This window comes from Sorex fumeus, unplaced genomic scaffold (genome assembly GCF_029834395.1).
Source record: "Sorex fumeus unplaced genomic scaffold, SorFum_2.1 ptg000034l, whole genome shotgun sequence".
In the NCBI taxonomy this organism is placed as follows: domain Eukaryota; kingdom Metazoa; phylum Chordata; class Mammalia; order Eulipotyphla; family Soricidae; genus Sorex; species Sorex fumeus.
In genome coordinates this window covers 13774208-13789731 of record NW_026606091.1, presented here as the reverse complement: position 1 = coordinate 13789731, position 15524 = coordinate 13774208, and the positions used below count along the sequence as shown (strand labels likewise).

Genomic DNA, 15524 nt, shown 5'->3' with positions numbered 1-15524 from the left:
GTATCACGCCTGCACGGCAGAGCCTGGCAAGCTACCCGTGACGTATTCGATATGCCAAACACAGTAACACAGTAAGTCTCATGATAGAGACGTTACTGGGCCCGCTCAAGCAAATCGATGAACAATGGGAGGACCATGACCGATGCTCCTGGCTCCAATTACTTTATTATTGTTATTTTGTTTGGGAGACACACTTTCCAATGCTTAGAAGCTGCTACCAGTTTTGACCTCAAGAGTTGTTCTGAGTCATGCTGGGGGACCATATAACAGAATTGAATTCAGGCCTCTCATATGCAAAACAGGTGCTCAGCCAGTTAATCTGTGTCTCTAGCCCCTTAGGACTTTGAAAACTATTTTTTCCTTTCAAAACTTTAAAAGAGAAGCTCAACTACTATCAGTTTTTGTCCACTTTGAGCAGGGATACGCTTCTTATAGTATTACCCAAATACATCAGCTGTTTGGGGATCTGACCTCACTTTGTTGCACTGCATAGCAGTGAGGATGTCTGTGGCCCTTCCTCAAGTATGTTGAGAGGTTTAGCTGAAATAGGTAGTCTGCAAATTTCTATCTGTAATAGATCATCATGATTTTAAGAAATGAAAGTTCGAAAAGTCAGGAAGGTTAAATGAAAATAGATGAAAACTTTTGCATAGTTTGACTATTGCTGTCACAATTTAGTAAATGTAATCCGTGTGCTAAATTAAAGTATATTTCGGAACCAGTAGAGTTAAGAAAGTTCAAAGTTGTAATGAAATACATGTAGATACAGGCACACTTAGAAATCAGCCTGGCAGAAGGTAAGGACCCAGGACTCGTACATAGGACCCAGGATTTGTACAAATATTCCAAAGACTCTCTGATGGCATCTCTGAACATTTTTTCTCTGATAGCCACCAGTGTTTCACCTGCATTGACACCAAGTCTTAGAGAGCTCCATGGTACCATCAAAGAGTTAGTGCCTTCTTATGATGGATACCGACTCTCGCAGTAATATGAGAAAAGACTTGATGTTTTGAGACTTTCTCTACAATGAATATACAGATATCCCCTTGGAAGATGGCAATAACAAGCCCAACTTTCTTGAACATAAAGGGGAAAATTAAGAACTGAAGTTTGCTAAATGTGTGTTTTGCAGGTTGGACAATCTGCTCAATATGGCTTATGGAGTAAAGAGGTAATGATAGAGGTTCATAATACTCATAATCCCTTCCCATAATTAGTTTCTTTGATTTGGGGGAGTACATCCCTCTTAAGTTTTTGTTGGGTTTTCTTTTGCATGTACAGACCTAATGGAAAACTGCTTTTTGAAGCACGATTTATTTGAGAAGTATTTTATACCACTGGATGCCACCTGGTCTTAAAAAGCTTTATTTTTGTTTTATATCATATTGAGACATTTATAGCATGTTTATGTATGTGTTGGTCTCCCCACCCCAAATTCTGCTTAATTTATGAAGCCAGCCCTCAATATAGTTCTGATATAGCACAGTATGATCATTTCATAACATTAATACTATGATAGCATAGCATGTGACTGCAAAACACAGACGGGTTGAAACATTAAATAGATTATCAGTGGTGGGTGGAACAGTTGATAAAATCCTAGGGATGAGAAAAAGAGATAATCCATTGCTATAACCAGCCTCTATTTCTGTTGTGTGTGTGTGTCTATGTTTTTCCTATTTTGTTTAGTAGGTTTTCTCCAATGACCATTGATGGAATGACCAGTTTGGCTGGAATTAATATCCCCGGACACCCTGGAACAGGGTGGTGTATTTTTGTGTACAACCTGGCGCCTGATGCAGATGAGAGTATCCTGTGGCAAATGTTTGGGCCTTTTGGAGCTGTCACCAACGTGAAGGTCATCCGTGACTTTAACACCAATAAATGCAAAGGTTTTGGATTTGTGACTATGACAAACTATGATGAGGCAGCTATGGCGATAGCTAGCCTCAATGGATACCGTCTGGGGGACAGAGTACTGCAGGTCTCCTTTAAGACAAACAAAACGCACAAAGCCTAATGAGCTCTTGTCCTCAGTCCATTTCTATATGAAAACTATACAACAAAGGCAAGTTAAGAGAAACTTTATACATTAGTAAATGTCTTTGTAAGTCAGTGTTGAGATGGGGATAAAACGACTACTTAGCATCCTAAGAAATATGTGAGATTTTTTATTGCTAGTATTTGAATTAAAACTTCTTAAATATCTTTTATGTTTGAATATGGACAAGAGGTACAGGGTTTTTACCTGTCACATTGCATTCTATTGCCTTCTTTGAAGAAGGTGGACCTTTTAAAGTGTTTCAGCTAAGGGAAGACATTTCTTTTCTTTTTACATAACTGCCTTGAACCTGTGAGTAAATATTGAGGCTTTGTGTTGTAATTCTTCAGTTGGTTGTGTCTTTCCCCCCCACCCCCTTTTTTTCTTTTTCTGATTAGCTTTGTGTTTGGTTTACATTTAAACATTGTTGTTATGTATAAGAAAAGTATTTTGAAGTTTACATTTTTATTTATGAAGTTAAAAACAATATTTATTTTGTAATTATGATTTGGGTTTGGGGCAGGGGGGGCTACATTATAAACGCTTATTGTAAGAATACTGGAGAACTTTTCGTAAAGCAGTACCTTGCCAAAGAGATAAGAGCCTCTTTGATGTGGGTTTAAAAAAAGCATCTATTTTTATAAAAAAGAAAATTTGGAGAAACTTTTTACTGGTCCTGGAACAAATATTTTGACTTGAATACTTTGAGAAATCTCTTCATATGACACCTAGTGAGCTTTTAAAATTTACCAGGAAATTTGCAGCGGTTGGAAAATTTAGAAAGATTTATGATGTAGAAATGCTTTTGAGATCTTTGTATGAAAGGAATAGAATCAATGGGGAAACACTGCTGGTTTCATTTTTGTAATCACCAGTGGAGTGTCTGATCATCCTGGTTATTATGTGATAGGCGGCTCACATTGATTTGTGATTTTGAAACAAAAAAAATTTACAAAAGAATATATAAGAGCAGGCAAGAAATTTAAATTACCAAGAGATGGGGGAAAAAATCTGTTCTTCCTAAAGAAATCCCTTCAGATAGAGCTCATGGTGTTTAGTGATGTACTTGCAGTATTGTTTGAAGAATTGTTTTGTCTTAAGGATAAAAAGATGTTGCACATGATTTGTACTGCAGCAAATCGGCAAAAAATGATCTGAGTTGGATATATTTGAAGGTTTTTTGAAAGTTATGTTCAAGGCTAACACCTGAGCTTTGTGTAATGTAAATAAGACCTTGTGTTTATGAACCTTTCAGCTAATTTGATTTTTTTTCCCTTACATGCCAAGTGATGTTCAGGTTTTGAATGTTTTTGTATCAGTTTTTTCCTTTGTAAATGGCATTAACATTGTTACTTGAGGTCTTGCTTAATCACTTTCGTTGTCCTGAGGACTTGAATTTACAGTGCATCAGATTTGTTGCTAATTTTGTCTGTAGATAGTCTAGCTTCAGCTGTTTATGGTGATGCTACATTTTCATTTATAAATATGTTTGTGGTAAAAAAATGAGTATAACCATAGGTTTTGAACAAATTTCCTTACATTTTTCATACAAAAATCATAAATATCTGTATGCTATTGAAATTTAACTTTGTATGATGCTTAAACCACTATTTGGGGAAATAATAAAATAAGTCTTTACCATGTATGAAAGAAATTTTAAAAAATACAAAATATTTTCTGATTAGCATCTAGCTTATATTAAATTTTCAAAAAAGCTGAAGGTAAGAATACCTTCATCAGGATGCACTGAGAACTATATAGTTACGTCCTGCTTTTTGTATAAACTGAGATGCTCACATGCTTCCCCTTAGAACAGGCAATGTGCTATGCATAACATAGTTGTACATTATCTTTGCGGTTGCGTTGAGTTTATTTTTTATTATTTAAAATTGTAGTTATAAAAATTTTCAGTATAGTACAGTACATATACTGTGAGGCGCGTGCTAAAGTGAATAAGCGAGTTTTCATGCTGACCCACTCAATGCTATTCAGAAATCAATTGGCTTAGCACTTTCTCATATCCTTAGGTGCATTTAGATTGTCAGTTAACCTTCTGCGTTTAAAAAAAAAGCTAAAAAACAAAATACATGTATATACTTAAAAAAAATAAGGTTTCCCTCATGGGAAAACAGCAGCTACATGCTTCTTTCCTATACTACTGTAGCAAACCAAGGCATTGATGAGAGGGCATGCAAATTGTGCTTCACTTTACAGTGTTTATCAGAGCACTTAATAAAATGTAAGGCTGGTATTTATTTGAAGTTGTACAGTAAGACTTAATTCACATCTGTTGGAATAGAAAATATATTCTGTTGAGTATTTAAGAGGCTGTACATGTTTTCTTTTGTGTTTGGATTCTTTGTACTTTTTCATGTTCAGTACATCAATAAACAAAGTTGAAGGGAAAGAACAGTGTGGTGAGTAGGTCTTTATACACCTTTTGGGGGCTCCTGTACCAAGTCTAGTAAAAACTTGATTTCTTGAGCTAAGAAGTTCCCTCAGAGCTTTCAGTTGAAAGCCATGTTATCTTAAGTAAAAATTACCCAAAAGCAGTGTTAATTCAAGTAGAATGTGCACAGAAAATTTTTGGATGACAACTTTGATTAGTTAGCTTTCAAATATTACTCTTTTTTGATGAGTAAATTTTATAGGAATACTTGCTTTTATCTGCACTTTTGGTATTTGCATAATTGGATATTGAAATCATTCTTTAGTCTTGATTTAATAAGCTTTGACCCTTTTTTCAAGCACGAATTTTTCTTACACATTTATTTGAGCTGAAGAAAAAATGGAAGATAACTTATCTGCTTCCCGTTTTTGCACGATTTAATTCACTTACTGGATTGTTTGTATGTGAGACTGATTTTTTTTTTTTTTTTGCCCAGCTGCCACGTATCAGAACTCTTCTTTAAAACTGGAAAGTACATTTTTTTTCTTTGGTTCGAGTTATACATATAGTAGTAGTACATATGTATAAATCATACATTGTACCAGTCTTATGTTTTACTTTCCTGTGGAGTTCCTTTCACATACTTGTTCAATTCTTGTATAACATAAGACAGCTCTGTGGTGGGAGAAAAATATTTCTTGCTAATCTTTTTCTATTTCTATGAACTTAAGAAAATTTGATATAATGATGAAGTTACTTTTTTCTTTTTAAACAAAGTATACTAAGTGGCTTCTTTTAATTTGATTTTATCTGTCAACTTTTTTATTTTTTTGCTAAAAAGCCATTTCAAAAGCAATTTTCCTGAATTCACAGCTTAGTAGTCAAGAGCTTAACTGAGTGAAAGACAATTCCTTTCTTCCAACATGCAATTAATCTCAGATCTCCATGCTCCCTTCTTTATTATATGAATTTAATACTCTAATTTCTGGTGTTGGAACATCCTCCCCACTACCTCTCTCCTCTTGCATGCTTATCAGTATTTTGACTGGCTTGCTTGTCAGCAGTTCTTTTATATTTGAGCACTTGGTGGGAAAAATTTCAGAAAAAGAGATGTGAAACTGCTGCTCAGCTTTTTTCCTTCTGATATTTTCTCACTTTATGCTTGCAAATAATCTAAACCATATCACAATTGAGTGTGAGAGTGACCAACCTAAAAATGTAAGCATAAAATCACTTAATGTTATTTTAACCACAGGAGAAGTACTGTAACTTTCATTTTTAAAAGTGAACATTGCCAGATTCCTTATTAAGAGCATCCAAAATGAATTGTACTAGAAACTTATGACTTCCCTGCTCCAAGATTTACGGGGAGTATGAAAATGCACATATTTTAACAATAAATGCATTGACATGTTAACACGCTTTCAGAAGAATGCATACTTTAACTGCATAAGCAATATCCTATGCTTTACCCTCCAAAATGTACAGTTTTGTCCTGTGTGCCTCTGTTACCACACTGGAATAAATAGGGGAAAAAACAAAAATAATGCAAAATTATTATTTGAAGAGCACTTAGAGCCTTAGTTGTTATAGTGATCGGCTCCTTTTTCTCTCAGAGTATGCTTTGCACTCTTGTAAAAATTCTAAAAGTAGGCTCAAGTTTCTTCAAATTGGTAGTTTTAGATAACTGTATTTTTATACAGATAGCCTTTTCATATTGGGATATTAAAATTAACCTTTCCAGGATTCTGTTTTGTAATTTATTAATTTATTTGGTAGTTTAATACAGATGTATTGGTTATGTATATATTATATCCAGAGTCTGTCAGAATAGCAAGAAATGACTTTTACTTTGTGGAAAACTGTCAACTAAAAAGGAGAGCTATGTACCAGACCCTATAATGTCCCAACATTGGCAAGTGTCCAGAAGCAGACACCAACCTAACTTGGGCCACTTTTATCAGCCACATTACAGTTCGCAAAAGTGAACCTGCTCTGCTCTTCAAATAGATTTTTTTTTGCTTTTTTTGATTATGAACTCATTTATGTAAAATTCAATCTGACATCAATATCATTTAATTAGGTAAAGCTTCAGATGCTCTCAATACTCATTAAGCTGTTAATATTTTTTCTAAAGCAGTGTAAAAATTGTTATTCACAATATGACACTATCTGAATAGTTGAAGAAAGTATTTGCCTGGATATTCTTGTGCTCTAAACATAATATATGAGGTGACAATTTGCTAAGCACCAATATGTTCAAAATAACCTGAATATTAACAATATGCTGACTGGCTTTCTTCTACTTTAAAATAAAACATATCACTTGGGGCCTCAAGCTTTATTTTTAGTTTTAATAATTTAGAAGTAGTGGATGTTTACTAATTCCCAGAAATACTCATGGGTGTTATTTTTTAAAATACCTGTAATAACCAAGCATGAACCCCTACTGGGTATAGTATTTCAGAGGAGCACACACAATTGCATGAAAGACTTGAGGCTCTCTCTTGTAAGTCTGCCTTGCACCCAAAAGATTTTTTCCAAATCCTCAAGTAACTGAAAACGTCGATAGCTGAGCACAGAGTTTAAGAGGAAATGGAGTAAGGAAGTCACCTTTGAGTGTATATATGTCTGTGTGCAGGTGTGTTTGGAGGAGACTTAATGGTCATGGGAGGCCATAAAGAAGTAGTAGCAATTTAGCTGAGTAAGAGTAGATGGGATCCAGGTGCAGGAGAGGTAGTACCGTAGGTAAGGTACTTGTTTTACACGTGGCCAATCCCATTTCTATCCCAGCACCACACATAGCCCCTAGAGGACCTCCAATAGCAATATCTGAGCTTAGAGCCAGGAGTAAGCCTCAAGCACCACCACTTAAAACATGTTGAAGAGAGAAAATTGAAGAAGAAAACACTGGTCAAGGACAAGTCGGTAAGCTCCTGTCCACTTGTAATATTTTCTCTGCAGTTAAGGTCAACATGGACTAACAGGTCAATAAACAAGTTTGTGTGACAAACGAGGTAAATTTCAGATTAGTCAGAAATTTGGGTTTAAAGAAATGAAAGAACTTTGTTCTTGCTCCCTTGTTGGTTTTTATAGTAGCACTGTAGCACTGTCATCCCGTTGTTCAGCGATTTGCTGGAGCAGGCACCAATTATGTCTCCATTGTGAGACTTGTTACTGTTGTTTTTGGCTTATCGAATATGCCATGGGTAGCTTGCCAGTACAGAAAATATTTGCTATGATATATATACACAATTTTAAGAATCCTATAGGACATGCTAGTATGGATGATCCCTTCTTTGAAAAGAGCTGTAGTGGGCCTGAAGTGATAGTGCAGATTCAGTCCCCAACACCCCGTATGGTCCTGAGCCCCACCAGGAGTGACCTGTGAGTGCAGAACCAGAAATAAGCTCTGAGTACCACCAGGTATGGCCCCAAAACAAAAGAGACTTTTACATCTGAAAAGATAGTGCAGTAGGTAAGGCACTTGACTTGCACAAAAATGCCTTGAGATTGACCTATGACACCCCAGGGGGTGTCCTACAAACCTACGTAGGAGTAATCCCTGAGCACCCCTGAGTATGTTCACCCTCCGTCCTTACCTCCAAATTAAAAAATAAAAGAGGTATTTATTTGGAAAATATATATGTTTGTTATTTGTAATATAAACAACATATTTGGAGTATGTTGTTGAGTGTATACAAAAAGGCAAGGCAAAATCTACCCACTAATATTACTGGCCCGATTTGTTGCTCACATACCCTTTGCATGGACTGATTTTTTTAGTTAATAAAGTTCTTTGGCATTTATGTCATTTCTAGTCCAGTCTTACATCGGGTATCTATATTTTTCTTTTCCAGACTACTCAAGTAGCACCTTCATTGCAAAAGAGAAGGAAAATTATAAAATCCAAATGTTCCTCAGGTACTTCCAAAATAACATTTTAGTTGGATAACTTCTTTTTGCTAATTTGGAGTGTAGCTAATAGCCACGGTTTGTCTTTTAATGAAGAGCTCCAGGGAAGAAAGCAGACTCTTTGAATAGCCTTCAGTAGAAAGGACTCTTTTTATTCCAAAGGTTGTTGGTAGTCATTTACTGTCTCTAATTCTGGTTTCGTTGTGCCCTTCTTCCAAGAATCCTCCCTTGCACAGTTTCAGAAGAAACCAGGCTCTCTGTGGACCTGCTCATAGATGTGCCGAAAGCAACAACCATCTTTAGGGACCCAGCCTTTGGAACGAAGCCCAATTGGTGAGGTACCTTTGTTACCGGGAATGCTCTGCAGTTGTGGCAAAAGATACAAGAATTGCAGTGAGAATGGATGTAGGATGCTTCAGTACCTAAATATGGCTTGTCAGGCATCCAAAAGGTAGTTTTTATTTCTTGAACCCTGAAAAAAAATGCATACTATTGGGAAGTAAGTAGCACCATGTTAAGAGTAAGCTACTAAATATTTACAGGCATGGTATGTCTCGTTTCCCTCAAAAAAGTGTTTTTGTGAAGTTCAGTGTAATAATTTCAAAAAAGTTCATGTTTGCACTAAAGTCTTGAGGTTACTATCAAAAAGGGTAAGTAGCTGTGGCTATAAATGTTGCTTCAGAATGATAGATCTATTTTATTTAAATATTCCCTTTTGAGCTCTTCTTAAATATTATTTTAATAAATATATTTCATTTTTAAATGTTACTTAGCATTGATTTACAATACTATAAAAAATTCTGGAGTACAGCTTCACACCTCTATTTGTTTGCACCTTATGGCACCACCAGCACCAACTTCCCTGTCATCACACTTCTAAAATGATGACTTGCCCTCCTCTTCTCCCCATTCGTCCCCAGTCCCCTTTGTGCTTTTCCTCTGGTAATCACCTTAGTTTTCAAAATTGGGGTTATTTTTGTTACGCTTTGCCAGTTTGTTTTCTCGGGTTTTTCTTAGTATTCTTAATCAGAATTTCATCTTTTGATAATGGTTGCTGCTCTATGTTCTCTGTGTATGTTCTGGCTTTCAGGAGTTACTTCCCACCCTCCCCCACCCAAAAAATAGCTATTTAACATCCACTTATGTGTGAAAAGCATCTGTTTTGGCTCTTTAAATTCTCACTCAAATTTTTGTGGGAGGGAAGGGAGAGAGAGTGTTGAGTACCCCCGTTCTGTAGTGTTCAGGCTCTACTCTCAGCAGTGCTTGGGGGACCATGGAGTGTCAGGGGTTGAACCTGTTCTTCATGCAAAGCATACTCCTGCCCCTGGAATCATCACCCTGTCCCTGTATTTTGTTTTAATACTAAATGGTCTGGTATAAGATGATAAACAGATATTCTGTTTTTCCCCCCCTATGTAGAACCGTAGTGTGGTCTTTTTATATTTATTATCTGAAACTTTTCTGAATAAGATTTACTTTTGGTGTGAAGATAGTAGGTATACTTAAAAAACTGTGCCAAGCTTTATTTTGTTCATTTCCTGGACTTCAGTCCTGAGGAGATAAATGTCTCATCACCTTTTATAGATGCTTTGTAACTCCTTTATGGTGTTGCAGAATGCTGTTACTCTTGCACACAGGCCAGGAGACTCTGGTTTAAGTATATTTTGAAACTTCCCTTCTGGTAATTCTTTTATTAAATGTGCATTGTACACCTGCTCTAACCAGTTGCTGTGCTATGTTTTGGGGTTGAAGATTTATTTTATTTCTATTTTCACTCTAGTTTTGAACTGGAAGTCACTTCAGGAATATTGTTCAGTGTCTAATTTTGCTGAAATGTAAGGCAGGCCCAGATAAGTTTAGGTTCCCCAAGATTCTTTACCTAGCCTGAGAATGTGCACTTGAACCCAGCTCTTATAAACCTGAGAACTGTTCCCTTTACTAAAACACATGCTGAATTAACTTTTTTTTTTTATAAACTGGCTTTATTTTCTGGGATCAGATTTCTTAAATTCTATAGGACATGTAAGGGGTCTAGAATTTGAACTTAAGAGAAGTGTATGTACTCTTTTAATTATGATGTAGACAGTATGGGTTATTATCCTCATAGGTAATTTTCATCAATAACAAGGTAGACCCTACAGAAAATGAGTGTGGTCTAAAAATGCCCTCCTCCTAGAAAGGTAATTGAGCATTCTTTTTTTCTCCTCTTACTTTTTTTTCAAGTTGTGATTATATGCATATTTTTTTCATAAACATTTTTAACTTCAGTATACTTCTCTTGTTGTTTTGGAATCACACCTGGCTGTGTTCTGGAGCTTTTCCCAGCTCAGTGCCTGGAAGTTACTCCCAGGATACTCCGGGACCATGGGGTGTCAGAGATCAAACCTCCCTTATGCGAATCATATACTCAGCTGGTTCAGCTATCTCTCTGGCCCCATTTTTCCCTTTAGATTTACTTCCCGGTTTTTTTTTGTTCCATGAGCTTATGAGGAGGAATTTTTTAATAGACCTAAAATAATGCCTCTCTGGTATTAAGACATGATACATGAGATATCTGGTCTGGCTTTTGTTGTATTGATTCTTCCTGTTATTGAGTCAAAGAGATGTGAAATTCAGGAATTCTCTTTGGTTCTTCGTTATAACTGTTTATTAAAACTGTTGTAAAACCTAGACTTGATTAAGAAAAAAAGATTTTCAATTTATCCATTGAAGTCCAGAAACTGGAGTGTGAATGTGTTAAACCTCAGGTTGGGGAGTTGTCTGAGAGCTCATTCTCTGCTGTTGGGGGGGGGGGGGGGGGGGGGGTGTGTGTGTGTGTGTGTGTGTGTGTGTGTGTGTGTGTGTGTGTGTGTGTGTGTGTGTGTGTGTGTGTGTGTGTGTGTGTGTGTGTGTGTGTGTGTGTGTGTGTGTGTGTGTGTGTGTGTGTGTGTGTGTGTGTGTGTGTGTTTGTGTGTGTGTAGTGGGGGTGGGGGGCAGGAGTGTGTTGGGGGATGGTGAGGGAGTCATTTAGTTACAAGCATCACCTGAGTAGCAAGAGCCTCAATGGGGAGAAGATTGAAACAACTTTTTCTCCTTAGGGATAGAGGACACCTATATGTGTCAGAATACTGATAAATCAACCGCTTTTATTCTTTTTTTTTCTTTAGCAAAAGAAAATGCTCCCTTCTCTGATAAGGGCGAGGAGGAGAGGATGAGGATGAACCCAATTGTGGGTGAGTAATTTTTTCTCCTCCTTCTTTGGGTCTGATTGCAGTAATCCTCTTCGGCAAGGGTCCAGGTAAATACTGTCTCCTTATTGCATGTGCTCAGAGAAGCAACTGATGGTAGAAGAGCACTTTTAGAAGGATTGAGGAGGCTGAAAGATGCTTGTTAGAATGCACCTGGATCCTGCCATGACTTCTCAGGCGGACCATAAACGGCTCTCCAGAAAGCACGACAGCCTTTTTTTCCCATCCCTTTCTTAACAATGAGACGTAGATTGGACTTGTTCTCTATTCAAGCATCCTTATGAGTAAATGTCTATTTTTACGGTGGAGCTGCACTTTAAAAATAGCTCCAATCAGTGCTACTCTTTTCCCCCATATGTTAAAAAGTTATACATGAGTTAAAATATCTCCGATTGCTTTAATTCTTCCAGACACAAGGCACTTTCCTTTTTCACTTTTTGTTGGAGGGAGTAGAAGGGGGTGGGGAATAATTAAATTTTAAAAAAGGACTTTCTTTAAGGGCCTCCTCAACCCTAGTTTTTTTGGTCTTGTTTTTTGTTTTTCTTATTTTTCAAGTTTTTTTTTATGAGTAGTAAGACTGACTGTTAAAAAATTCATTAATATTTGGTGGATATAGTTTTCTTCCTGGAGTGATTGTTTATTTTTGTTGCTGAGAGCAATTAGCTAGAACAGTCACAGTTGCAGCTGTTAGCTACTATAAGCTCCAGTGGAGATCACAAAGGCCTTATGCACATTTAGAGTCTGTATTTGGATTGTTTTTAATGGGTAATTCTTCTGAAGTCTACTCTGTGAGCAAATTCGATTGGGTGATCCTGAGCCAAATCAAATGTACAGTGGGACTATCAGCATGCTGTGTTGATCACAGTCACTTAAATACCTTACATTGTAGAAACCATGATACTGCTGTGTGCCCCCAAAACCTGCACCGTTCCTTTCCCTCTCAGTCCACCCCGTGCACTCCAAAATGGGGCTCATCTCAGTACACTACATTGTATTCTCAGAAATTGGCTCTTCTATGTTTACTCCTTATTTCTTCTTGATTTACTGGGCTTTTGAGTGACAAATCAAAAGGGACAAGACTGCATCTGTAAATGTGAGAAAAATATATAAAGGTCCTACTTGGTGCTGGTTGAATTTTTTCTCTAGGAAAGACTGGCTTCTTAAAGGGACTTGTGTCCTGACTCTAAGCAACAGCTCCCAACATGAGTTTATTGCCCTAGTTTTATAGTATCTGGATCTTAGTCTTTGATAGAGTATATGCACTACATGTATATATATATATATATACATATATATGCACACACAGACCACACATTTTTAGTGCTCAAACTATAGTGTTTATAATGTAGCACTGTAACACTGTTGTCCCATTGTTCATCGATTTGCTCGAGTGGTCACCAATAATGTCTTCATCCGTCCCTGTTGCATGCTAGTGTAGCCCAATGGCATCTGCTCTCTCCAGGAACATGAAGTGAGATTTGATGTTACTGTTTTTGGCATATTGAATACACCATGGGGAGCTTGCCAGGCTCTGCTGTGTGGGCAGGATACTCCCAGTAGCTTGCCGGGCTCCCTAAGAGGGACAGAGAAATCAAACCCAGGTCAGCCGTGTGCAAGGCAAACACCCTATCCGCTGTGCAATCACTCCAGTCCCAGGTTTATAATAGGCTGTTTCATTTACATATTTCATATATCATTAAATCTAAAAGCCAGGGAATTCTGTATTGTCCTTATTTTACAGAGGAGTCTCAGAGTTGATGAATCTCAGCCCATCCGCTTCCTTCTCTGGAATGCAGCTTTTTAATGCGAACATAAAAATACATTTCTTTTGTGGATTTGCATCTTGAGCTGAGTAGGTCAATGGGCTTCCTTTATTTCATTGTAGGTTTGAATGTGAAGTGTTCTTCACTGGAGTGACTCTTCTTGTGTGGTATTCAGTGGCTACTCCCAGCTCGGTGCTGGGGTGGGGATAGAGGTGGTTGTTTGGCAGGGTAATGTCCATAAGCAGACTCAGCTTTGTATTTGTAGAACATGTACTCTGATCCTCTGAGCCATCTCCCCAGCCTGATATTGATAAATTTCCTTTCTCGGGAAACTCTTCCTGGCAGTGCCAGGAGTACCAGGAACCCTCAGTGCTTTGGGAGGTCAAGTGATACAAGGGTTCAGCAAAGGACCCTCTCTGTGCAAGGCATGTGCTCCAACCCTTTGAGCCATCTCCCAGCCCTTCTATAGTAGTCACTTAACTTCCCGTTAGTCGTCGATTTGCTCGAGCGGGCGCCAGTAACGTCTCCATTTGTCCCTGTCGCGTGCTAGTGTAGCCCAATGGCATCTCTTTGCTCCGGGAACATGGAGGGCCTCAAACCGATCGTTCATGATCTTGACAAAGAAGTCTGACCATCTGGTAGGTGGGCGGCCACGCGGTCTCTTGACATCCCGTGGAATCCAATCAGTAACAGCTCTAGTCCAACGGTCGTCTTTAAATCTCATTACGTGACCAGCCCATCTGATTTTCGACACCTTGGCATATGAGACAGCGTCCCTGATCCTTGATTGTCGACGGATGTCAGAACTCCGGATTCGTTCTCTCATTTGAGTGAAACGTGATATTCCAAGCATAGCTCTTTCTATTCTTCTTTGGGAGACCTGAATGGCGTTCTCATCTTGTTTGCGTAGGGCCCAGGTCTCTGAGGCATATGTTAATGCAGGAAGAACAGTGGAATCAAAGAGATGTGCCCGGAGCCGGAGGTTCTTCGTCCTCTTAGCTATTTCTTCGACGTTCTTGAAGGCGTTCCAAGCCGCTCTCTTCCTCCTGCGCAGCTCGGGTGCCAGGTCATTTGTCATGTTGACCTCTCGACCTAGGTACACATAGCTGTTGCATTCGGAGACGGTCGTTCCATTGAGAGCGAATGGGGCGTCAGGAACAAGGCTGTTTCTCATAAACATTGTCTTCGTAAGATTCAGCTGTAGTCCTACCTTTCCACACTCACGGTCAAAGTCGGCCAGCATTTGTGCCGCTTGGCTGATGTTTGGTGTTATTAAAACAATGTCATCAGCAAAGCGGAGGTGGTGTAGTTGCCGACCATCTATCTTCACTCCCATTCCTTCCCATTCCAGTCGTCGCATGATGTTCTCGAGGGTGGCACTGAAGAGTTTTGGTGAAATGGTATCACCCTGCCGCACCCCTCTCTTGACATCAACGATCACTTCTTTGTAGAATGGTGAGATCCTGGTAGTGAATCCGCAATACAGCTCACGGAGGATCCTGATGTATTGGGCTTGAATGCCCTGATTGGCTAGGGCTTCAATGACCGCTTCCGTCTCAACAGAATCAAAGGCCTTCTTTAAATCAATGAACGTTAAGCAGAGCGGCATCTTGAACTCCCGAGAAACCTCAATGAGTTTGGTTATCGTGTGGATATGGTCGATGGTGCTGAATCCTTTGCGGAACCCTGCTTGCTCACATGGTTGTCCTTCATCTAGTGTTCTGCCAATCCTATTCAGGATGACTCGAGTGAACAACTTGTAGATGACAGACAATAGGCAGATCGGGCGATAGTTGCCAATGTCATGGATGTCTCCCTTCTTGAACAGTAGTACGGTCCTGCTGGTTTTCCATTGAGATGGAACCTTGCATTCAGACAGGTAGCGAGTGAAGAGCCGAGCCAGTGTATTGATGAGTACTGACGGCAGGTTCTTCAGGTGTTCAGGTCTGACCTTGTCTGGGCCGGGTGCTGTTTGCTTCTTTACTGATGAAATGGCGTGTCGGATTTCGGAAGGGAGAACGTTGGGAACGACATACCCATCCTGTGGAATTTGGTATGTCGGCAAGTGGACATGGCTATCGAAGAGATTTGAGTAGAAGTCATGGATAATCTTCTCCATTGCCGTTCTGGAGGATGTGATGGATCCATCAGGACGTCGGAGGGCAGTCATCTTGGTCTTATAGTTG

At 38.6% G+C, this 15524-nt stretch overlaps 1 protein-coding gene across 16 annotated transcripts in view; it reads left to right on the top strand.

Moving 5' to 3' along the window:
• ELAVL2 (ELAV like RNA binding protein 2) overlaps positions 1 to 4454 on the top strand; it is a 177549-nt gene extending 173095 nt beyond the window's left edge. For 13 of the 16 annotated variants that reach the window (XM_056117051.1, XM_056117049.1, XM_056117050.1 and 10 more), the window contains 2 exons: positions 1136 to 1174; positions 1693 to 4454. In XM_056117051.1, the coding sequence (XP_055973026.1) occupies positions 1136 to 1174; positions 1693 to 2023 (370 nt within the window). In that variant the 3' untranslated portion in view covers positions 2024 to 4454. The remainder of the gene's footprint in view (positions 1 to 1135; positions 1175 to 1692) is intronic. The other 3 variants (XM_056117042.1, XM_056117044.1, XM_056117045.1) reach the window with 2 other exon arrangements.
• The last annotated feature ends 11070 nt before the right edge of the window (positions 4455 to 15524 follow it).